Source organism: Vanacampus margaritifer, chromosome 2 (genome assembly GCF_051991255.1).
Source record: "Vanacampus margaritifer isolate UIUO_Vmar chromosome 2, RoL_Vmar_1.0, whole genome shotgun sequence".
NCBI classification, from domain to species: Eukaryota; Metazoa; Chordata; class Actinopteri; order Syngnathiformes; family Syngnathidae; genus Vanacampus; species Vanacampus margaritifer.
Window position 1 is genome coordinate 54,428,064 of NC_135433.1, and position 26,002 is coordinate 54,454,065.

The following is a 26,002-nucleotide window of genomic DNA, read 5'->3' on the forward strand; positions in this document are numbered from 1 at the left end:
CCGCTGTCGACGCCGTCTCTCCTCCAACGAGATCCGCGCTCTGCCCAGTTGCATGGGCTCTTCCTCTGGTTGCGCGGGAGCTGGTTGGCGCTGAACTGACAGAGATCCGAGAGGAGCTGACCCCCCTGATGTTGAGAAGCGCGGGAGACCCTCCATTGTCCTGGTCCGGCGAGCGCAGCTCTGCGTCACCTCCTGCAGCCGATGATCCGTCCGTATGGCCAGGGCGATGGAGTCCAAATCCGGTGGAAGATCGACTGCGATGAGAAGCTCCTGGATGGACGTTGTCAGGCCCTTGAGAAAAACGTCGTAAAGCGCCGTGGTGTTCCAGCCACTCTCTGCCGCAAGAGTGCGGAAGCGTATGGCATAGTCACTCACGGAGTCCCTTCCTTGGATCAGACTGCTTAGCTGCCGGGCCTTTTCTCGGGCGGAACAGGCTGGGTCAAAGACTCCCTGAAGAGCGGCTCGGAATTTCGGGGCGGAGCTGCAAAGTGGGGAACAGCGGGCCCACTCTGCCGTGGCCCAGGCTCTGGCTCTTCCAGTCAGGTGAGAGATCATGAAAGCCACCCTTGAACGATCTGTGGGAAAAGCCTGGGGGGAGTACTCAAAATGAATGTCACAGTCTGTTAAAAAGGCCTTGCATTGTCCTGGCTCTCCAGAGAATCGCTCAGGAGAGGCTAACTTGAGCCCTGATCCGGTATATGGCACGGGTAGGATCGGCAAGGTAGCTTGAGTCTCTGGCTCGGCCGGAGGGCTATTGGTGCGACTTCGAGCACCCGGAATCTGAGCTGAAAGCTCAGTCATTTGCGTTGAAACTCCTCCTGTCGGCGTAGACGGGCATCCTGAGCCCACAAAGCTGCGATCCATTGCTCTCTTTCTGCTGAGTCCATGCTGGCCGAAGTGTTCTGACACAACGAGGCTGTTTTGGACTCAGACGCAGAGGAAGAGGTGGAGGGTAAAGCAGCTTTTAATTAACAAAACAAAAGCTCTTCAATGAGAGAGGAAAAATAAAGACTATACAACATTAACTGAAAGCGCTCCAAAAGGGAGGAAGTTCACAACTACATTCAAAAACAAAAATCACTCTATGACTAAACAAAACTAAGCTATACAAAATTACAAACAAAGGTTCTCTCACGAGACAAGGCAAATAAAGGCAACAAGGCAATTGGATCTCAAGGCTGTGGTCTATGGCAGGCTTCAGTGGCTCAAACGAAAACACTTCGGCACAAGACAGGGAAAACGCAGACTATTTAACACATGAGGGTAATGGGGAACAGGTGGAAACAATCAGGGATCAGGGTTGACACAGACACCACACGAGGAAGGGCAAGTGACCTGAAACGAGAGGAGTCAGACTTTTCACAATAAAACAGGAAATGACAAGACACCCTCACCGCGGTGTGACATTAAATACCTCATGCTGTATTGAAGATGTATTGATGAAGCTAAACTGCTCTTTTTTTTTTTTTTACAACACACAATGTTAATATTAAGGCACACATGGACAATCCTGATAGTTTGGAAATACAATATATGCGTATCATCTAAGGTTAGTGTCAAGCAGGTCATCCGGCAATTAAAAGACATAGCTTTCCTTGGATCAGATCAAATAAAATAAAATGCAAGTAAAATGAAAGAGTGCTCAACAGCATGCGAAGGAGATAACATGCAGTTCAGTAAAAGAGCAATCAATTAAACAGGTCTGGTTGCAGATGGGTGCAGCTAGAAAAATGTATTTGTGCTGTTGTGGGAGTGAACATAGCTGATTTGCTTCCTGGCCAATGGAAGCAGCTCCTCTCCTTCCCTTTAAAGCCAGTGCGCTAAAGTTGTAGGCTTTGACATTGAAAGCATTGGAAGCAGAAATGGACTTGCTGGCATCCATGTAGAAAATCAAAGCACGCAAACTACGTTCATAAGAAACAGCAAGCGGTCCTCCACGGGTGGATGAGGTAAATGGGTGTTCTAAAAAAATAATAAAGATGCTGGTAATAACGATGTATTCAATGAGTTTATTTTTTACAATGATTCAGAGGGTTTGGTGCACGCTGTTGCCATTTATGAAGGAAATACAATGTTTTCCACCACACTAGGAGTGCACTTCCTGCACAACGGTCTACACCACAACTTAGTCCTGCTTGGAGCTGGTTTAAAATACAGTCTACTTTCAGTGAGCAAATTGTCAGGTGTGCCATGATGGCATGAAAAAGAAAACACCCTCGGTCAGCCAGAACGCCAAGCATGGAGTCGGCCAAATTACCTAAAACAGTAAACTAGACTTGCTCGGCACAAAAATCAAGGTGTGCTCGTTTTTATGCTGAACACACATGCACTATGAAAATAGAGCCCTTGGTGTTACATACAAAAACAACAGTGAGGTGTAGTGATAATCAATAGTCAGATGACAGATGTATAGTCATGTTATGTTATTTCAAAAAATTTTTTTACATAGAACAATGTTGCTCACCAGAGTGTTAACAGTGGAGTCGGCCAAATTACCCAAAACAGTAAACTAGACTTGCTCGGCACAAAAATCAAGGTGTGCTCGTTTTTATGCTGAACACACATGCACTATGAAAATACAGCCCTTGGTGTTACATACAAAAACAACAGTGAGGTGTAGTGATAATCAATAGTCAGATGACAGATGTATAGTCATGTTATGTTATTTCAAAAATAAAATTTACATAGAACAATGTTGCTCACCAGAGTGTTAACAGTATGAACAAGTTGTCCCTGCTAATACCAGCTGAAAAAAATGTTGAAAATATCTGTTATCCATTGAATGACATTTGTTATCAAGCCCTTGCAAAAAGACTTAGACAGTGAAAATAGTCTAGTTAATGCTCTAAGAACAATTGAGCTGCAGAGTTTTTAAACATACTGTAGTTGTTGCAATGTTACACAATTCCGTACATACATTATAAAAAAGACTCAAAAAGAGATCTGACTGTGATGTGAAGTAATGAAATCCTCAATTATTGCTCGAATGATTCATTAGGGTCACGACAAGACTAATTGCAATGACAATTATAGTCTCATCAATATACTTTGATGACTGTAAGGTGACACTATAATCCTATATATATATCCTGCAGTGCTGCTCATTAGCGCCCAGACCAGCCTCACATTAGCTGTCTGACTACATACAAAGGCAGAGGGGGAGAAAAGCAATTCTTTTGGCAGCCCATACAACACAAAAATCCAATTTAAGGTTGTGACATGCATAAAAAGTTAAAACATTTTAACTCTATAATTGCTCCATCTGGCCCCACAAAATTCAAAGTGAAAGGCTTTTGACAGACACAAATGTATGAAATGGGTCAACACTGCCAGTCAAGCTAAGTTGAGTAGCATTTCTCTTAAGTTTCCAGTTAGACCTGATGCCTTGAGAAGCTAACTAATGTATAGTGTACTATATAAGCTACATACATTTGAAAAAAGAAAAATTGGTCAAAATAGTTAAAAATAATAAGTGGAATATAATTCATCTATTGGTCTTTTTCAAAGACGCCATGTACCCTGCCCCTAGAATCTTAGCACAAATGTGACCATTTTCTCCATCAGACACATGGAATTTCATTATGTCAGAATGTCATCAAATGATGGCATTCCCCTATATTTTAGTATACAAATATATGCTTTTTGGCCTAATTTCACAGCCGTCTCTTTTGGACAAAACTGTTGGCTTTTACATTGTAATGCAACATTCAAGTGTATAAAACACATGCAGAGCCAAATGCTTAAATATAAGTGGTATGCCGTAAGTAGCTGTAATTGAAAGGAGAAGTTCGCTGAGGGACTCTGCTAGCAGAGACATTTATCTATGTCACTCATTCTGCATGTCATTCAAATGTCCTGAAAATCTTTACTGTTTATTTCTCCAGCTAGTTAAGGTCAAAATTGGAAAAATACAATGCTTGTCTCGTTTCCTACATAACAACAGTATGTTGGAAGTTTTTGGAAAAGTGGACGCTTACAAGGCGGCTTACAAACACGATTTAAGGCATGGAATGTCATTCACATTTGACATTATGACCTTTACTTATATAGCATAAGGAGTTAAGATACACTTCCTGTTAGAATAAATGTACATAAGTTATCCCGTATTTACTCTTATAGTATTGCAAAGCATGTATTCAGCGGTATAACCTTGTAAATTGGAGTTATCTGTGAAGGGAGCAGAGCCGCCCTGAGAAGGATGCTCCTGCAGCTGCAAAACAGGAATTGTGCCCTTATCACAAGAGAACGGCTGGAACATTTTGCGGACAAACTGTTGAACTTTGACTGCTGAAATTTTCAGTGCCAAGGAAAGATACGTCTGTATTATTATCTGCGCAATGACTCATATCCGTGATGGTTTTCACGTTGCTGCTGTGTACTCCCCCAACCTTTAGAGCAGCAACGGCTGTGTTAACTAGGGACCACCCTAAAAGAAATAAAAAGAGAGGGCTCGGCAGCATGTGCTTCAGAGCGGTAGGAGATTTCGACTATGCACATCTCTGTCTGTTCCCCGCGCAAGCAAAAATAATCTAAGTCTCTTGTCTTCTTTCCTTGTCTGTTGTTTATTAAATGTTCTAGGTTGACTGAACCTGACACTTCCCATCTGTGTCAATCGTGAAACTGACTGCCTTGATTACGCCAACTATAATGCCAGAAAATACCAAATGTCACATTCAAAAATATTTGTATTTCTAGTCTCCCATAAAAACGTTCATTAAACAATCCAATAGTTGGTCACTAATGCCCAACGACAACAAAAAATCTGACAATTTCCCCATCATGCTTCAGCAGAAATGCTCTCTTGTCCCATCTTTCACTTGGAGTCAATGGGTCGCATCATTCCTTTCGGAGCTTGAGGCTGACGAAGGCATCAGAGGTGGCTGTCGGATTCACATTTGTCAGCAGTTCCATTTTCCAGCGGCCAAGTAGAAAGTGCCTGTTCGATGAAATTCATGTTGCTCTCATTAAGCCGTCGCACACGGTATATTTCATAGTGGATGTTGTGCGTCACATCTTTCAGGTCCTGCAGGTGAGACCTTGAAATGAAAAACAAAAATAAAAGATGGTCTAAGTCACTGATTTGGTCACTATTAAGTAGTTGTTCTTTTTAACTTGTTCTTTTATCACTCAGTTCCTTAGACCCCCCAATATTAGATTTGGCAGAGTCATCGTTTGTTGAATTACAGTTATAATTCTTTAATAATAAAAATAATAAAAATATATACAAGTTTCCTCCTTAAAAAAATCATTAAGCATACATTTATACATGTATTTAAGGCAAGTTGTAAAATGTCTTAAGTCCTCTTATGTTTAACAAATTTAAAACATCATAAATCATATGACATCTTGGCCTATTGGCTATCCAGTAATATACAGATCAGTGTTTTAATCATGTGTATAGTCCCTCTTGGTTTAAAAACCTGTTACAATTTTAGAAAAAGTGATTACCCCGCTTAAGTTTCCATATTTTAATTATCTCAACTGTTTATAACGCTAAGTAGGTATGTTAGCAAAACCTTTTGAAAAAGTTGCATGCTAAAATTAAATATTTAGCCTGAAAAAACATAAAATAAGCTTTCCAATTACACCAAGACCACAATGATTGGTTAAAAAACTGACGAAATGTGCCAAGAAACGTCTTTTGTTTATCCATTGAAACAAACTAAAAGCAGACCCAAGGCATGTTTTCATCACATAAAATCTTATTTCTTTAATTATTCAGATATTCTTACTTTGAGATAATGTTTATTGCAGCTTCAGCTGTCAAATCCAATGGTCATTTCCATTCATCTTTCATTTGAGATTAACCCTTAATAAGTATGCATCTGTTGATCATAAATCAGACTGTACACTTACCGATAAAGAAACTGAATTGATCGTAGACTAATTGCCTGGTAAATTGTGATCAGAGGTGTATATCACAAGCAGATTAGTACCCTTACATTGGCAGTTGATTAGAGAGTAGACAGGTTCTTATGTAAATGATAATCCCTGGTGATCTGCGCTCACTTTAGTTCTTAACAGCACTACAGCTCAGTTGGGGTGAGTTAATTAAGACTCACTCACTCACTCACAAGTGAGCCTAATAGCTTCAAAAATTAAGTTCACATCAAGACAATTAAAACATTTGGGGGCTTCTAACATTAAAACGCTTCCAGTTGAGAGGCATTGTGTCTATCTGGAAAGAGTTCCTAAACCAGCCACTAGAGGTCACAAGCCAGTGTATTTCAAGTGCTGGTTTCAAGCAGAAAAAGAGTCTGTATGCCTGAGACACATTTTTAGAGTTGCCTTTGGTCATAAGATCCTATAAAGTAGTCATTGTGAAAAGTGATCATGAGAGTGGTCTTTCCCTTTGTATTGGTCCTCAAAAACTCATCTCTCATGTAATTTGTGAAACAACATAAATGTTATCCTCATAGAAGACAAGCTGACCTGATAAGGAGATCTCGCAGGTTGGCAAACTCACAGTGTGCCACGTTTTCAACTGTGAAAAGAGGGACACAAATAAGCTCATTTATTTACAAATTGATCCAAACATACAGTATTCTCAACATATTTCAAAGAGGATGTATTATGAAAATTGGCTTTTAGTTGCGTGCATATAAAGAGTTGGTTCTTTGGGATGCCTGCCCACGCATCAAATGTGAAATGACACATCAAAGTGCCTGTGTCCCAAGATGTGACTGTAAGCAAGCAGTTCTAAATGTTGCTAGACGGTGGGCTTAATTTAACATCATGCACGGTGACTTTCTCCCGTCATGACTAGGCAACTAGCCTGCGTGAATATCTGGTTCAAGTATGTACTTGTGCAACCTGCAAGCATATACACACTAATTAACTTAATTTAGTTTGACATGTGCCACAGTCACAGGACCTCCGCTATGGCATAAATCCTTTGGCCGTCATTAATGCGGCATTGGCAATGTTTACGACATTCATGGAGCAATTCTACCATCCCTCGGTTGCAATCTAAACTGGAATGTTAGGAAGACTGTATACACACATTGTTCAATAAGTTGTGGGTACTTTATTATAAAGTGTTGTAGCTGGGCCTCAGGCTTAACTGTCTTTCTGGGGTTGGGGTAATGTTAAATGCTCATGCCTAATATTGGCAGAACAATTTTACAATTTTGCATTTTTTTGTCAAATAAATAAAAAACTTGGTGCTCTCTAAAAACAATTGGGTCAAAAGTAATCCAATTATGGATCAAAATGGATCAAACCACTTTATGGGTTAATTTGACCAAACTTTCTGGGTTGTTTTATACAAAATGACCCAATTTTCTGACCCAAGTAAAGGATCTGACCAATATTTATGAGTTACGCTGAAAGACCCATTTCTTGACGCAAACTTGGGTCAAACCGACCAAAGTAGAGGATCGGTCCATTTTTCACCCATAGTTGAGTTATTTTTGACCCAACTTTTTTTCAGAGTGTGGGTGGTGATGAATCATTAAGTTCCCCAAAATACCCTGCTTTGGATATTTGGGACTAAATTGTTGTTTAGGAGTAAAACTGTAGGACTTGTTGGTCATAATAAATATTTAAAAAATAAATCATCCATTGAAGACAAGGCTACATTGCTGTTGTGTTTTTCTGCTGTTTGTCACAACTCAATTACTATAATCATTATTATGTTTGTGGGGAAAAGGTTCTTTAGACAAGCATGGGTTTCATATTATACAGAATTACTCAAAATGGTGGTTTGTAAACTTGTGTCGGGAATGATATTATGGCACATTTTTCCTTCTCCTTACCTTCAATAATTCCCCACTTGGTTTTACGGCCCAACACCTTATTTCCGTTCACCTGGTGCTCCTTGTCAGTCCCCACCACCGCGAAGGGAATACTTTCCTGGATACAGAAATAAAAGCACATTTTACTCAACCTCATTTGAAGAAAAAGATGAGCTCAAAAGCTCAAAATGTGTTTAGTTTAAAGGATTAACTAAAGGAAGGCTGCTTCTTTTGAATGGATGGTTGAAACACTTAAATAGCAAGTGATGTTTTTTGCTTAACTGAACCCTTGGCTGAACTTTCGGCACCGTTAATAGCATGCACTACAAACACATTTCCTGCTCTCACGCACTCGGTTCCTACCCTGATTCTGTCATTGAGGAAGCGCTCCTCTGGATCCTCATCGTACTCTTTCTGGGGGTAAACACGAATCCCGTTGCCTGTTAAGTCTTGCCTTATCTGTCAGTGATATAAAACACAGGTAGACTTGAGGTTCCAATTCATGCAAGTGTACTTACTTATTAAATGAGTAAACGTGTCCTCACCCTCTCCTTGAACTCCTGTCGTTCCTCAATGGTAAGTGTGTCAGCTTTGGCAATGACAGGCACAATGCTTACGATCTTTCCCAACCTCTTCATGAACTCCACATCGATGGGGCGTAACCTGGACACACACACAGCACATCTCTGATTCATTTGGAAAAAGACAAGCATAAAGGACAGAGAAACCTGCACATTTACAGGGAAAGAATAGAATAACAAATAAAATCAACATCATTATAAGTGTTTTGTATCCAGCGAGGTCAATTTCTTTATTTTTGGTTAAAATTTGTGTTTATGTCGTTATTTGCCTGATTTTGCTGTTACTGTATTTGCAATCGAAATTATTTGCTATAACCTGAACAGGGTTTCAGGGTGAATTTAAGTGGTACATTTTGACATGGAATAAGCCGGGGTGGGACTAGATACGTTGTTTTACTTCTTCACACCCTTTTTGAACAGAATCTTGTTTTGAAATTGAATACTGGTAGAACAAAATTGCTGTCATAGCAAAAAAAAAAAGAAGAAAATTGTATTTTATTTTGTTGTGTATGTACAATTGTTTACATATATATGTATGTTTTTCTTTTCGAATAAGTTTGTATTTCATTTATTGTTGGATCTTTGCATTACGAATTAGGTAAACCAAGTAATTTAGACTTGCACGTGTTATAAAGGTTTCTTCAAGAGAAATGGTCAGTCGTCAGAGAATGCTCTTATATAATTTGATCTGCTGTTTTCACCTGCACATAGTAAATTTTACTCTGAAAAAGACTATATTTGGTCTCAGTCTAAACAGAGTAAATTTCATACTTGGAAGATATATAATAAATATATATATATATATATATATATATATATACATACATGCATACAGAACATTCAGGTTGGGAGAGCACTGAGCCATGCCACTCCGACTGACTGACTGTCTATGTCTGTCTGTCTATATATCAGCAATATGTTAGCTAACAATAAATCTAGCACAGCTCAAGTGGTAGAGTGGCTGTCTTCCATGCTGAAGGTTGTGGGATTGTTCCTCAACCCTTGAGCGTTTTATTGCTGTTTTTGTTTTGTAGTATTTTACCCTCTACCAAGTGTAAAAGTTAACGTTGTTTAGAGTGGGACCAAATATAGTCTTTTTAGAGTAAAATTTACTCTACAAAATTTACTGTGTTAGAGACAGTTGTAGACAGATGTCCTTCCAAATCACGTCCAATCATTCAATATTCACAATGGTAGACTGCATTATGTGAAGGCACTGTGCGTACATCTTATTCCATATCATTCAACAAAACATTATTGTATACATGTTTACTCTAGCACGTAAAACCAGGTAAGTGGTATTGATTTTTTTTTAACCTGTGTCCTGTTGCAGCAAGGAAGTAGATGCAGCAATGGACTCTGGTGTCAGGTATTCTCCTCTTACGGTTGACATGCAGCTCTTCTCGCAGGTATTTCTCATACTGCTCGTTGATATACTTCACGATGGGCTCCCAACTTGAGGGGAGAGAGTACAGATGAAACATTGCTTTAACAAAAGCACGTAATTCAACATGATTTGAGAAAAACATGACAAAATTCTGTATTGTAGCAAATTGAACCAACTATTACTTCTATGTACACTCTGCATTGTACATATGTACAGCATGTGTGTGTGTGTGCTTTTCAAATAGCCTCATTGTGCCCCTTACCAGTTCTCATTGTTGATCTGGTCTCCAAAACCTGGAGTGTCTATCACTGTCAGTTTCATCTTCACCCCCTTCTCTTCAATCACTAGACAGGAATGGCAATAGGGGGACGTTACATTAGAATGCATGAACAAGTTCAAAACCAAACATGATAGTTGTTGGATTTAATCAGCTCTCGCTAAGTAAAATGGAAGCCTTTGTATGTACAGCATTGTAACTGTAAAGAAGCACCTCACATGCATGGCCACATATCCTTGTTGGACTGATGCTGAACAGAGGAGCAAAGGCTATCATTTAAATCCATTGGCAATGCTGAGTAAGCACTGAGGAATCTCCTTTCAGCGGAAGCAGGGGAGCAAACATCTGGTACCTGAATCATTACGATTTTCACTAACCTGCAATAAAGCACCACATGCACTGTCTAGACCAGCTTGTACAGTACCGAAAGTGGCTTCAGAGGTCCAAACACATAACAGCGGCAACAAAAAGTGTTTGTCTGAGATTGACTGTCATCACAGGGACAACCAAGCAGCAAAGAAGCAGGAGCAAACAATATAAACAGATTCACAGAATTGGCATGATGCGATCTAATGATTTGTCATTTCCCATCCATCTACACACACACTCTTAAGCAAACTGTGCTTTTAATGGACTTTACAGTTGCTGGAGGGACACTATTGCACAACTGCTGTTTCACTTCCCAAAAAAATCTTCTGGATTTATAGGTGCTAGCCTCCTGCACTGACTTTTGGGATTGGTTATATTCACTATCTGCTGATACGTAATTCTAGATGAAGCTTAAGGGAAGTTTCCACCATTCAAGATTTGCACAGTCAAAAGCAGCTCGCTCGAGGTGTTGAGTCTGTAAATGTCTCTCATTATGTCCCTCGAGCTGTATAGAACCTCATTAAAAGTGGGAATGCAAGGAACAATAAAAAAAGATGCATTCTTTTCAAACACATTTCCTACAATACTGTCAGCACTGGTTTTGTCTTACTGATACAACATTTGGCATTCACTTGAGTAAAGTACAAGGACTTAAGATTTACATTATTAATAAACAATAGTGAATAAAAATGAGCCATCTTAGTAGATATCATTTGCAAGTCAATGGGATTGCTTCGGGATAATACCTGAAAGATTGAAGATACAGTTAAAAGTTGTGAGACAATCAATAATCTTAAATCAGATTTATTTAAAACCAATTTGCAGAAACTTCATTTTCCTTATGGTTGAGCCTATTCCGGCTGCCTTTGGATGAAAGGTGGGGTACCCCCTGATCTGGTTGCCAGCAAATCACAGGGCACATAATGACAAACAACAATGACAAACCAGAGAAAGTACCATTTCTGGAGAAATTGCGTGGGAATTCTGGATAGCTGAATGCTAGTATTTGAATGCATCTGGAATGATTTATTATGTAAATAATGTTAGATGACATAGGGAAAAAAATGGATGTTTAAAGGATCTCTGTGCAGTTTGTCACTTTTCTACTGCCACCTCTGGCCCAAAGCGTAACTGAACCCAGAACTTCATGAATGTGAGGCAGATGTGCACTAGTCTAATCACTGCTTGTACTGCATTTACAAGGTGAAAGGATATGATGCTTTCAATTTTAAAGTTCAGTCGTAGTGGTAAGCTTCACTTCCTCAGCCTCGTTTCATAAATCTGCACTGAGGATTTTCAGCAACTGAAAAATAAGTGGGGGCTTTGTTACAACTATGTGACAGACAGACTATTCCATCCTTCACTAATGCTGTTAAGAGTACAAAACAAAAATGAGGGTGTCATGTGAAGACTCCTTGTACTCAGTTCCATGACCATATCTAGGCTTTTCACTGCGTCGTTGACCTCAACAGCCTGCTTTTATGGTTACATTCTGCACGTCCGAACCTTTCTTGACAAGTCCGCTCCTGTTCTCTATATTTCAGTGTGTGTACTGCAAATGTGACATCTGCTTAAAAGCCACGTGATGGAGATGATGTTTATAAGTGATGTCCAACACAGACTGCAAATACACAACCAAAGTGTTTGGTGGAAAAAAATATTTCTTGAATGCAGTAATACGTGTAGTATGTGTTTGTATGACTGTGTGAGTGTGTGGACTCACTGTGGCTCACTGACTGCAGCTTGACTGTTCGAGAGATTTTCTCCTCATAGTTTGGTGTGCAGGACTTTCTGCTGACTTTAGACTTGAAGAGAGTGTTGACCATGGTAGACTTCCCCAAACCACTCTGACCTGCAGAAACAAATCAGGTTACAGATGCAAGCGTGTTTTATTTATACTTAATTTCAAGACTTTTGCCTGCCACCTATGTTTTAATCAAACATATTCAAGGCAAGTATGCAACACATCACAAATTCAAAATTTGTAAGGCTTTCTCATTGCTATTTCATTATTTATTTATTATTATTAATAGCAATGTATGGGTGCATCATGTTTCTTAATTGTAGCTTTCCCAGCTGCTCATCTGTTGCTTTTGACTGCCCAGTAGTTATTCTTACACTGAACTACGTTATTATCAAACACCTTTACTGTCTTAAATCTATAATTGAAGAGAAACTGATGTCCATGACAACAATGTATCAAAATGGCTGCAGGCCAGCTGGATTATAAGCAGAGTAGGACTTCACAAAGGTAACAATTTATCCTTTGCTTTTTAAATGTCTTTATTATTTCAGTCTAAAGGTGCATTGCGGAGTTTGTCACCTTTCAACTCATGACTGCCACCTCTGGCCTAAAGCGTAACTGCAGCCTCTTTGTCAAGCTCGTGAATGGTGCGCGTGCAAGTACGTACGCGTCAATAAACTTCGTTTTTTTTCTCTTCAGTTTTCATCCCAAGTTTTGTTATACGCGAGCTAGCCCAACGCTAGCACAACACTACATGTCCATCGGGACAAGTAAGACATCATCCTCCACTACTCCACCCCTCCTCACCCCCAAGAAACTGTGGAGTGTTCGCCCTGAAGGGAAGCTAGTAAAGGGAAGATACAAGCTGATTGGCGCAGTCGCAGTTAAAGGGCTCTTTGTACTCATCTGGGCACTGATGGAGCATGCATGATGTTGAAAAATCTTTACCATTGACATTATAAACTCCGCAATGCAACTTTAAAGGGATTCTTGACTCACTGAGCCATTTCTAGTAGTAAAAAGTTAATATTTTGTCCAGAATGAATGTCATAACTTTATTATTTTTCATTTTCAACTAATACATTTAATGCACATTTTTTCTCTTGCTGTCAAACTGAAGATGACATCACCTGTACTGAGAAAGTAGGTAAAGACCAATAATGACTCACTTGTTTTCTGGGTTTGGTCAGCAAACTGAGCAATGACTGGTCATTACCTACTTCTTCAGCACAGGGGATGTCATCTTCAGTTGACAGCAAATGGCAAATTTAGTTTTAAAATATATTAATTGTTCATTAAAAATAATGAAGTTATCACAATTTTTAGAGACAAAATATGATCATCTTACTGTTGAAAATGTCTCAAGTCAAGTATCCTTTTAAATGTACACATTTTGTCCAGTCTCTGTTGTATTCGGGCATTACTTAAATGTGAAATGACTTTTAATTACACTTGTTTGTCGTTACATACTCAATGAAAGTATGTAGTGTTCTCATGTTCTCAAATGCCTTTAGCAATATCAAGAAAATATATATGTGCCATTTTATGGTTCTACACACTTAATTATTTTAATACATTACATCATTATTAATTCATACATATACCGGTACACAATGAGTTTGTGTTATTATTAATAACGTCACAATTGGTACAGTCTACAGTAAAATAAGTATATATTTCTGTTTATGTTTGTCCCTCCAATTTATCCACAGAGCAACATTTATCGTTGAGGTTAACCTAATTCCACTTGAACCATAAGACGTTAAAAGTGGATATGTCTGATATAAATCTGATATCCTCGACGCCTGAAAGGGAGCTAACGTGAATTGATGTTGCATTTTTTTTTTTTTAAATGAGATGTACCTTATGTGATTTAGACTTGTTGAAGGGAAGAACAGTCAGTCATGACTCTTGAAAGCACTTCCAAGTTGAAATACCCAAGGCAGAAACCTCAAGGAGGCATTTAAATATGAAATGGAATGACTTTCATTTAGGTCCTCCCACCATGTGGTGGTTTCTGGTATGTGCAATATGTGCCCGTAAACAAGACACTCAAGTAAGAATACTGCTCAATGGACATTGAAGTGCTAATGGTAAAGTTCAGACATTTTTTTTTTAATCTATTAATTAGCTAATTCAAACAAAAAACATTTTTAATACATTTGTCCTTGACTCCCAAAAATGGATTTACACATTTTTATTTTATTTTATTATTATTTTTTTTTTAATGCGAGAGCATACGGAAGACTTTTGACATGAAGAGGTGGCATAAAGCAATGGTAGTTATTTAACTAAGTTTAAGTATAAGAGATCAGCCAGGGACATTTTGCAACCAGCTCTTTTTGTCAGTGTTTTCACCAGGAATGTTAATATTGATGAAACTTAGCTTTATTCTAATGCTAATTGCTGCAAAACAGAAACAGATACAAATATACTTTTTTTCCTAATGAAAGAAGAGACTCTAATCTTTCTTTTGGTAGGTTCCATGTTATGTTTATAGCAATAGAACACAATATTCTGTGAGCCTTGTAAAATCAGTCAAAATCCATTAAAACAGCCGGGAGCGAAGCGAGTTGCTTCATGCTACATGACATGTTTGTTGCAGAGGGAGATTTTAACCCCTTCAACTAGTTAACTTTCTCCCAAAGTACACTACATAGTGTAGCCTGCAACATAGTGTAGCCTGCAGACAGTATTTTGCACACACACCTCAAAAAAATCTGACTTTTGTCCCACGTAACAGATAATCACGAAATTTTTATTTTTCTGCGAAGAAAGTTTTGAATAGGTTTGAATAAATTTAACAGCTGCAATAATCCGTAAATGCCAAATTGCATAACATAAGACCATTCAAACATTTTACAAAGATTTGACACTTACCAACCACCATGATGTTGAACTCAAAGCCAGCTTTCATGGTCTTGTGCCTCATCTGGTCCAGCACTGCCTCAATGCCCACATAGCCAAACAGGTCACTGCCATGGATGAAACTCATCTGCATGTCTGGCCCAGATTGGCACACTTCCACCTTCACCTCTGACTCCACCTCTTTCTTCATTTCACCTTCCTCCATTCCTTTCTCATTTTCCTTCTCCTCCACCTCTGCATGGACTTCCACACCGTTTGCTTTTGGTTCTTTGGCGGGATTCTCAGTTACAGTGCTTGCTAGTATTGCTTCGCTCTTGTCCTCTGCAACTTGCTCTTCTCCCATGATGCCATTCTCCTTCTCTTCTCTCTCTTCCATCAGGGAAGGTACTTCTACGTTCAGATCTCCAGCACTTTCTGTGGATAAAGACACAAATGCAGATTCGAGGTTGGTTGTACAATAGTTTGTAATACTATTCCTAACTAATTCTCATTCCTGCCGACATCCATCAAACTGCTTAATAACCGACATTAACTAAATGGTGCAATATATACGTATATATATAGGAGTGTGTGTATATGGGTGTGTACAGTCCTCATGTATGTACTTCTCTACACATGTATACTTCTGTGAAGACTTCTACTTATTGCTGGACTTCTTATTTATTTTAATTATCTCTCTCTATTCTGTTGTTTTTCTTACTGTAAACTACTGCTGCACTTCTTATTTAATTTTGATTTTATCTCTTTCTTTTCTGTTGTTTTTTCTTAAACTGCAGCTGGACGGAGTCCAGGAAAAAGTTCCCCACGGGGAAAATAAAAGTATATCGTATCGTATCGTATCGTATCGTATCGTATCGTATCGTATCGTATCGTACTGTAATGTGTTTAATTGGAAGCCCATGTTGATTGCTATTATTCACATGTACAGTACTGACTTTTAGGATTTGACCTAAAGCTTGAAAGGAGAAACTAGATTCACTTGTAATTCTCAACAACTATCAAGCAATTAACACCCACTTTAACACCACATACCAAACATCGGGGGCTGTACTAGGATCAGAGGTTTAGGGGTGCTGATAGCATCGCCCAGCAAATGTCAAATTTCACAGTTTTGTACATTTTAAAGCAACTTTATTCATACATTTACGAAAGAAATGTATACAATTTTTTGGGGAAAATATTTAAATAAGTAATTCAATATGATATAGGTTATTTAAATGTTGGGTCACTGTGAAAGAGGAATGGATTGAATCTATAAAACTAACATTGTAATCCTATTCATTTATGTCAAAAGACAACTCTTTTTTTTTAAAGCAACACCACTACATAAACATTAACATTATGAATTTGTTCTGAATTAAACCAGCCTTACGGCGAGTACTAAAAATAACAGTTGAACTTTAACATAATTTTAGGACTTTTATACATAATGATTATACATATACATAATGATACATTTGCTCCTCCCTCACTCTGTGTCCTAATAGAAGTTATTTTGTTATGTGAGGAACAGAATTTGGACACAGAAGCAGAGAGGGCACGGAAGTGGAATATTAAACGTCTTTACATACAAAAACACAAAGTAACCAGAGAGCAGGGGCGGATGCAGAACACAAACATACAAAGTTACCAGAAAGAGATGGACTGGATGCCGACTACATGGAAGAAAAGCTTGACGTACAGTCCCATACTGAGTGACAATGTGTCACTGAGCAAATCGAGCTTGCCCAATCCTATATGACAGAATAAAGGTGACAACATAAAGTACCCTAGCAAGTGACAACATCAAGGACCCAACTCAAAACACGGACACAACCATAAGACATAAGATATAGTTGTTAGATGGGGTCTCTTTGGCTTATGTGATAAGATAGGTGGCTTGAGCTAGTGATCTGTCCTGGCTTGGTGTCTATCTGTACTCTGGCACACTTATCTAGTTAAAAACAGTTAAGGTCATTGGGTCACACATTGTCACATAGTCTAGGCTGAGCCACCCAGAAGACAGTATAAGAGTAGAAACCATCAGATTGGACAGATTAGACCTTCTTCCGCATATTAAGAGACAGACATCCAGACTGGCATCCAGTTAATAGTTTAACTGAGACTCTCGATGTTACTGTAGTATTATATTGTGAGCATTAAAGATCAAAGGACCAGCAGCGGTTCCCTCAGAACCTTTCATAGTGTTCATCATCCAGCAACTTCTCAGTAGCAGCTTGGCTTTAACATTAACACATACATTCACATGACACAGCTATCTTGTCTGTTGAGGACAGGGTTATTTGTCCCAGTTTATTGCTCTGTTCAGGGTGCACACTCATAGCCCAGTGGTGAGTGTGATGTGGGAAGGATTGCGTTGAACTTGTGAGGCAAGGGGGAAAGATGCTGTATTTTTTAAATTTATCTTTTATTTTTATATGACTATTAAACATGAATTATTTCAATGACACTGTATATAATCGCTCTTATATGAGAGATGCTGGGATTCAATTTAGGGTGGCTGAGCACCCACCAAAATTGGCTCGAAACGCCGAGGCCATACATCCTGTACAAGCGAAATTGAGAAAGAGCATGCCGCTATTCCTATGACAAGGAAACTAAAAACGGCACAGACACACACAAACACTTCCAGGTTTACCTGACCAGTCAAGTATCACAAGTGTTTGTGTACAGTCTGTGTCTGTCGTCTGGTCTGTGCTGTAAGAGGATTGACACTTGAGTGCATATGCGTGTATGCTTACAAATGCCTGACTCAAGCATGTGTGTGACTCACAGTACAAGAAGTCTACACACCCCTGTACAAATGCCAGGTTTCAGTAAAATAAGACATTAGCATGTGATTGGTTAATTCTGAATGCAGCCAGATTATAACAGGTTGTGTATGTTTGTGCAAACACACTATCTTATTTTTTTTTTCCTTCCAAAAAGTTGCTTTTTTCTCTCAGTTGAGTTGTACAGGTTATAGGTATAGGATAGAAAAAGATTTGAAATGATTTATCTTGGTCTCATATTTTTATATCATGAAAATCTACCATTTAAACAGGGATGTGCGTACTTTTGATATCAACTTTATGTGTGAAAATGAGTCACTCCCAGGAGCTGAGAATGAGCACATGTATTTCTCCCATATTTGCAGACAGCCAACATAAGGACTGTGATAGTTTGGTCTAAAGACAGAGGAGATTTTGCACACGGGTTTCTATGTTACCGATTGATGTTTTTAAAGAAGTGGATTCTTGTAAAAAGATCATATATTTTCAATCCTTATATAGATGACTTTGTTACAGGCTACAGCTATGGTTGGTTTATAAATATTTCCATCAATAAAGTTGAGTTCAATTGAGTTAAGACGGCTGAACAACCACTGTAGTGTTGTATTACTCTACAACAAAATACCCCCCCCCCCCCCCCCCCACACACACACAAATAGAGGCTACCCTGTAGTGTTAAGCTGCATCATTTAATCAGCTAAAAATATCCAACTGTAAAACCATTGGAACACAGCTAATCTCCTGGTGAGTGGAGATAACGTAGGAGTGAAACATATTTAAGTCTGGGTTTCTTTTAAATACTGCAACAGGCATTCATATTATTATATGTAAAAAAAGTGTTACAAATATACACTATTTTGCACAGTGCGAGCCTATGAGGTACACAAAAAACACATTTGCCACAAAGTAAAACATGAAATCCTTTAACTGTTAATCTAATACAATTCTAATGATATCGCAGTCATCATTATCTAAGCCAGCATTAAATATTGCAAACGAGTATTAACACTGAATTAAATAATTCTGATATTTTTAGATACATTTCTACAAAAGTTTTTTTTAATTATTTTTTACCTTAAGTATGTGGCGGCAGTTTTAACTTGTGTACATTATTCTAGTATTAGTTAGATGCAGAGAATGGGAAGTAACAAAGTACAAATACTTCATTCCTGTACTTTTTTTTTTACACTACTTTTTCTTTTATTCGTTACATTTTAACATAAGTATGTGTACTTTTTACATTTTCAAAACAAGGTCATTACTTTTGTTTTTAAGGCATGAAAACAATTAATAATAGACTTGAGTCAAGTACATTTCAGAGCCTGTACATTTTTACACAAGTAATTGTACTTTTACTCAAGAAGTAAAGAATGTCAGTACTTTTCCCATCTGTGGTTACATGTAGCAATAGTCCCCCCCCCACCCCCCTCTACAGAGAAGAATACTGAGGAGACACAGACAGTCAACAATGTATGTGCACTTAAACCCACTCAGACAGAGTGTGTAATGACTAGAAATGTATGTGAAACGCAAACAGTGTGTCAGATTGCTAGAGAGAAACAGACACAAACTCATTTAGTGCGAACACAAAAAAAGGAAGGCAATTGTACGGGTGAAACGGACACAAACTCATCTACTTCGAACACAACAAAGAGCGCACGCACGCACGCACGCACGCACGCACGCACGCACACACGCACACACACACGCACACACACACACACACACACACACAAACTCCTTCCTCTTTCTGTACTGATTTTGCTCAGCACCAAGAGATGACACATAGTACTTTTCATACTGGTCAGTGGTTCCTCATTCAACAGAATGAATATGAGAAAAATACATTTCTGTTTATGTTTGGGTTTTTTAAATACAAAAATCGGTCACTCTGTCAACAGATTCTGCTGTCCTGAATGTATCTGACAGGATGACAACTCACATTGACAGGATGACAACACACATTGTTGACACACTCACTATTGTTTGGGTTTGAAGTTTCATCGAGCCTCGAGACTGAAGGACTCCCTGAAGGAATCCTAAAACAATTTAACAAACAGCAAGGTGTTGGCAACGCTTAGCATATTAGCCAAGATACTGGTGAGGTTGGGAAAGCTCAGGATAAGTCAGGTAGCAATATTGTGTCTGTTTTGTACAGTGGTAGAAGTTCCACATAAAATGTACATACGACACATTGAAAGGCCAGTAATGTCAAAGATTTAATATATAGCAACAATGCTAACCACTCAGCACCTACATCTGTCAAAATTTCAACGACTCCTGTTCACACAATCACACAAAAACAACGTGAAACAATGCAATTTGCAAGTCAACATGAAAGTCTCTTTTCTTGAAACCAATGTCACACAAAGTCACAAACAATGACATGTTTCCATCCTTTTATTGAACACAACATGTGAACATTATCAGTGCAAAGTGGAAAGTATGTGAACTGAAACCAATTTTTCTTGTAATTGTACATCTGACCTACAAAATGGTCAGGATGAATTTTGGCCCATTTTTTTTCACAAAACTGTTTCATTATTGGGATGGTTTGGGACAATCCTAGGGTGACCAGCAACAGCGCTGAACTTTCACCATTTATAGACAATATCTCATAACACACTGACTGACAAAGATCACAACTTTTTAAATAGTAAATGGTTTGAACCTATATAGCACTTTCTACACCATATGGTGGTCAAAGCGCTTTTACAATGCGTCAGATTCACCCCATCCACACACCAGTGGTCGGCTGTCGCCGTCCAAGATGATGCTAGGTTCCACTGGGAGAAAGTTAGGGTTCAGTTTTTAGAGATATTGTAACTTTTTTCAGTTTAATTGAAGTTCAAGGTCAATGAACGATGTTAGCCGATCGTAGCGAATAGGTGCCGGAATGCGTCTATGTTATGGGCGAGCAGCAGAAAAGCAGGAAGAGGGCGCATGGGACGACCAGCTAAGCCTGGACGGCCCCGGGGACGACGCCAGCCTTGAGGAGGTGGGCGAGAAGAGTCATTGAGCAGCTGTTTGGCCTATACCGAGTCCTCCAGGCGGGCCACATGGCCGAGCAGCTATAGTCGCCATCTCCTGATGATGGTCGAGACGGGTGTGAGGCTAACAGCCCTGGCGTAGACATCGGTGTTGCTAACAAAGTAACCACGGATGAAGCACAGGCAGTGCCTATGAAACGCGTCGGGACGGCGTTCGGCAGCTGCCATGAGCGTCCAGGTTTTGCTGGCGTAGAGGAATAATAAGAGCATTGAGGAGACAGAGTTTGGTGTGTCAACGGATGGAGGAGCTTAGCCAGACCCTGGAGAGTCTACCAAATGCACTGCAGGCCAGTTGAAGGCGGAGGAGTATCTCGGGTCTGCAGGAGTTACTCGAGGCAAATTTCGGCCTGAGGTACACAAACTCTTTGACGACCTAAACCTCTTAGCTGTTAGCGAGGGTCACTTGTCGCGGCATCGGCAGCGAGTCAGACAGAGACTGTACTTTTGTCTTGGCCCAGCTGATGGTCAGCCCTAATGGGGAGGCCTCTTCCGAAAATTTCACAAGTGCACCCGAGAGAGTATCCAGGAGGGAACGAGAAATACCAAGTCATCGGCGTAGTCCAAATCGGTTTGGGTTTAGTGAAGGCGGACACCCGCCTGCGGACAGCGAGCGAGGGACGAGCTGACCCAGTAGTCCATTGAAGTTGACAATTCTTAATTGAAGGTATTTATGACAGCTCTTGTAAGAGGCACGGTTTACACATCTAGAGTGTGATTTTTATAGGGCAGGGCATCTTACCAACATCAATCTCCACATATTGATTACAGTCTTGGTTGGCTGGCTGCTGCCTCAAATGAGCTCTTAGCCTATGGGTTCACATACTTCATCCACCCTGCGCTGTGAATGATTACTTGATGTTAAAAACAAAACATCAAAACATATAATTGTGTATTAACTATCAACTTTGACACTGCCTGCGCAGCAAATGCGTATATCAGGCATAATGGCAATGCCGACATTCACCCGTCGCTTTGAAGCAGAACTCATCAAAAGCAGGACATTACCATCAACAAAGTGCACATTCACACAGCTGTTATGGATCTGTGCATTGCAAGAATTTGATTGTGGCAATGTCAGCAAAACAGCGGCAATTGCTTTCAACGCTAAAGGACATATGCAGTCTCATATTAAACGTCATCCTCTCTTCACACGCTTGTGATTCTACCCCAGAAGCCGGCAAATTTAGAAGAATCAGCGAAAAGGGAACTGGCCTGAAAGCAGCTATGCACACTGACCTCATTTTAGATGCTAATGCATTGACAAATAGCAGAATTGGCTTCTTAGGAGAGATGGCGGCCATCAACCAATGCATGCTGAAACATTTGGGCAGTGAGGGGGGCTGTCTTCACTAAACAAATAACATTAGAATTAAAAAATGGTGTGAAGACACAGTTAAAGACCAGCTATCATCACACCTCAGATGGATTAGGCCATCAAAGTATCTGAAAACTCTTAAGTCTTTGGTCCTCAGTAATGTGTTGTGAATCTTTTGATTGCATTTGCTTGTGAAAATGAGAGCATGATTGTGAAAAATCAATTGGGCGCAGATTAACCTGACCTACTACACACAATGAGACTTTGAAAGAATGCAGATTTATGAGAATAATTGTTGGCAAACATGCATGGAAAACCTTCTGTCGCTTATTCTTAGCCCCGCGATAAAATGCCCAACATTATAAATTTGTATCAATATTGATAATTGTTTATGGATTGTTTTCAAAGTGACTTTTCTTACATTGTAGTGAGGGTTTCCCTCATAGGGCCATCATGACTGTGAACACATATGAATATGATACGAAATATGACCTCATATTGATGGATAAATAGTTTTGAAATCAGATAAAGTCAGATATGATATTAAAAATGTACTTCATATTTGTAATTGCATTTCGTCATTGTCATTTGGCTCAATGCAATGACATGCCAACTAGTCGAACTGGACTTGTCTAGAGCCTTTTATTGACACTAAACGACACATTAGATGGAAACATCCATCCTTCCATCCATTCTCTGAAACGCTTACCCTCACAAGGGTTACGGGTATGGAGGACCAAAACTGCCCAAATTAAACTTAAATAAATGACTAATTGAATAAATAAATAAATTAACTCTTTGACTGCCAGACGTTTTCAGAAACGGGATGTCGCCAGTGCCAGCCGATTTAAGCATTTTGACTGATCTTTCAAGGTCCACAGAAAATATTGTGTTTGGACGATGGAAACACACATACTACCAAATGAAAGATTGAACTCTCATCTTTCATCAGAAAAAAGTTTGTTTCTACCTTATTCCGTTCTTCAGTAATCAACAATAGAAAATGGTTAGTTTCACCGAAATGCTCTGTTTTGAAACAAAAAGCGGAGAAAAAGAGCTTTTTGTGAAACGATGTTATTTCATGCACTCTACTGAATTCTACACTTCTTTTTGTCCATGAATGATGCCACAAACACCTAAATAGTGCTTTACTTCTGTAATACACCACCACCAACAATGAAAAAGTGTTTTTAGATAGCAAAATACGTTTATTTCCATTCAACAGTGTAACAATTTGACAAAACAATTTCGCAAACTATTTACAAATGTGTGCAACTGTGGTACTATTTACAATTATGTGGATGTTTCAAATACAGTTTTTCTTTTTGTAACACTGCCCTGCGTGCAAGGAGACGGAGCAGGATTTGCACAACAGATACGTTTCACTTCGATTGTCCGTTTCGCGTGCAGATGTTACACTTTCTTGACGGCCTTTTTTTCCGGGGAATAGCAAGTAGCAGACTGTACCCACTCCTCCGATGAATATGCATTGGACTTGGGGTACTCTTCGTCGTCCGATTGAACGTCCGCCTGAGCGTGCTCGGTTGTGCTTTTCCGGTGTTAGCATCGCTAGCCCGTGAACCTTTATGACGTCGTCATAGCCGCCGCGTCAGCGCTTCCAACTTCGGCGTCAACCTCGGAGTCACCATCATCGTCATCGATGATGATCATCGTCGTCATCAATGTGCTCTTTAGCGTTGGTCGATCGATGCCTTTCGTCTTTGAAAAAAATTCCCAAGTGTGAGCTGCTTGCAACCGGTCGCCATTGTTCGCTTCCTCAGCCATCTAGCTCCGCCTCACGTCTTCTACTGCCACGTCAACGCTTCCAACCTCGGAGTCACCATCATCATCATCGATGATGATCATCGTCGTCATCAATGTGCTCTTTAACGTTGGTCGATGCTTTTCGTCTTTGAAAAAAACTGCTCGAGCGTGAGCTGCTTGCAACCGGTCGCCATGTTCTCTTCCCTTCCCCAGCCATTGTCCCCTCTAGCTCCGCCTCACGTCTTCTACTGACGCCTACCCAATCTTGTCAAAAGAGAGTCATTGCTGCCATCTAGGGGCCAAAAATAGTCATTAGGCTAACTAGATCTGCTTGAAACTTTCACCACAGCTGGCCAAGGCTTTCCTCCACCCGTCCCCCCCTCCCCCCCCCAAAAATTGGAGAACGTCTTTTAACGTCCTTGGCGGCCCTCCGTAGGTTTTTACTAAACGTCATTTAACGTTTTTGGCAGTCAAAGAGTTAATAGTGAAGATAAAAAAACTTATACAAAAATATAATTCAAAAGTTAAATACAAAAAATATATATACATGGAAATAAAAAAATAAAATAAAATTGAATGATGGTATTCTCATACTGCATGACAGAATTAGTTTTGTGACCAGGGAACTTATGTTCCATGTATTAATTGATAGAAATTGGGTTGTAGTCAGAAAGTCCTCCATAAGATTACAAATACGTAATAGAAATGTATGACAAATGTGTATTGTCAATGAGAGTCAACATGTTGGGTGCAAACCCAACTGAGCTATGTATTCCCCCCAAGGCACTGACGTCTGACACTCAGCCTGACTTGATGACGCACCGTGAGACACGAGATGATTCACAGCATACCCTGAAGAAGTGCACTTTGGCTATAATGTAGATCGATGGACAGATACTATTAATCCTGTGAGGAAAATTAACTATGTGCACAGTATGCATGATCTACGAAGAGGTTTAATGTGTTAAATTAAGAGTACCACCCCCCTTGCCCCCACACACAAAAAACGGCACAGTGTAAATCTTTTTTTTCTCTCTTTTTTTTAAGACAGGTCTACCCATTAATTATTTTTTTATACAGCTTGTCCTCATTAGAGTCACTGATCAATCGTAGTAAATACAGTAAGACATTAACAATTGAGGCATCTTTGAGCAAGGCACGAATATTTCCCTATAACTCCCTGGTCATTCGTATGCCATTCATTTTTTCTAGTATTGTTGTATCAGTTGCTACAATGGATTGAAATGAGAAGCCAAATTTTGTGCAATCTGGCTCAAATTTTTCTTTGGAAGATCTTACAGTCTTAATTCACTCATCCACCTAACAATTTGTTGTCTACGTTTATTTACATCTTCATTTCGATGTGATTCTGATCTTGGGTCAATTTTTCACAATTTTTAAAAAGCTATTTTGGAGAGTATGTAATGTATTAGAGAGTTAAAGCCTTATGAAGTAGGATTCAAGCTTTTTAGTTCTCCTAAAAGGCTGAAGAAATCGTGACAGTCAAGTTTTCGGGTGTCACACTTCTTTCTACAACAACTATATCCTTAAAATGCTACTTTTACACACAATATTTACAATGCCATCTTAAACGAAATTGTTGGAGATACTTTAAATTGATTGCAGAGTCTAACATACCACAATAAACTTACTTGCAGGACTGTTGATTCAAGCGTTTGAAAGAGGCCTGCTCAGCAGCCCCCTTCCCTTCTTCCCCATTCTGACCGCCAAAGTGGACCAGTCCTGTCAGCTTTCATTGTTCGCCCAAGAGACTGAGTGTACCCCATTGATAACCATGGGGGATGCGAAGGAACAACAAGAAAATTCCTACCTTCGACCATTCAAAATTTCCACTTGTGCGATGCTCTTGCAATGAAGTTGGGAAGAACTCGCTTTTGGTTATGCTGTTTTTCACACTCCTTTCTGCAAAGTTGGTCCACGACAACAACAGCTCCAGTGATGTCCTTTACTCTGCCTTTGTATGTTTCCCTCTCGGACTGCCTCGTACTCACTCTGTTTCTCCCTGATGTGAGGAGAAGTGAGGAGCCAGCCAAAGAGAGGGAAGGAGAGGGGGGTTTTGGTGGCTAAAAGCAGCACCGGGATCCATTCACATGTAAATTGGCCAAGGAGCTTCCACTAA

At 39.5% G+C, this 26,002-nt stretch overlaps 1 protein-coding gene across 3 annotated transcripts in view; it reads right to left on the reverse strand.

The window, feature by feature from the left end:
- Nucleotides 1–1,989: 1,989 nt before the first annotated feature.
- septin12 (septin 12) overlaps nucleotides 1,990–26,002 on the reverse strand; it is a 77,696-nt gene continuing 53,683 nt past the window's right edge. The window contains exons 1-10 of one of the 3 annotated variants that reach the window (XM_077557838.1): nucleotides 25,694–25,964; nucleotides 14,975–15,376; nucleotides 12,074–12,202; nucleotides 9,967–10,048; nucleotides 9,635–9,772; nucleotides 8,282–8,399; nucleotides 8,100–8,195; nucleotides 7,758–7,854; nucleotides 6,433–6,484; nucleotides 1,990–5,036 (exon numbers count right to left, since the gene is read on the reverse strand). In XM_077557838.1, coding sequence (XP_077413964.1) covers nucleotides 4,871–5,036; nucleotides 6,433–6,484; nucleotides 7,758–7,854; nucleotides 8,100–8,195; nucleotides 8,282–8,399; nucleotides 9,635–9,772; nucleotides 9,967–10,048; nucleotides 12,074–12,202; nucleotides 14,975–15,376; nucleotides 25,694–25,703 — 1,290 coding nt within the window. In that variant the 5' untranslated portion in view covers nucleotides 25,704–25,964 and the 3' untranslated portion in view covers nucleotides 1,990–4,870. Of the gene's footprint in view, nucleotides 5,037–6,432; nucleotides 6,485–7,757; nucleotides 7,855–8,099; nucleotides 8,196–8,281; nucleotides 8,400–9,634; nucleotides 9,773–9,966; nucleotides 10,049–12,073; nucleotides 12,203–14,974; nucleotides 15,377–16,592; nucleotides 16,715–25,693; nucleotides 25,965–26,002 lie in introns of those variants that run through there. The other 2 variants (XM_077557839.1, XM_077557837.1) reach the window with 2 other exon arrangements.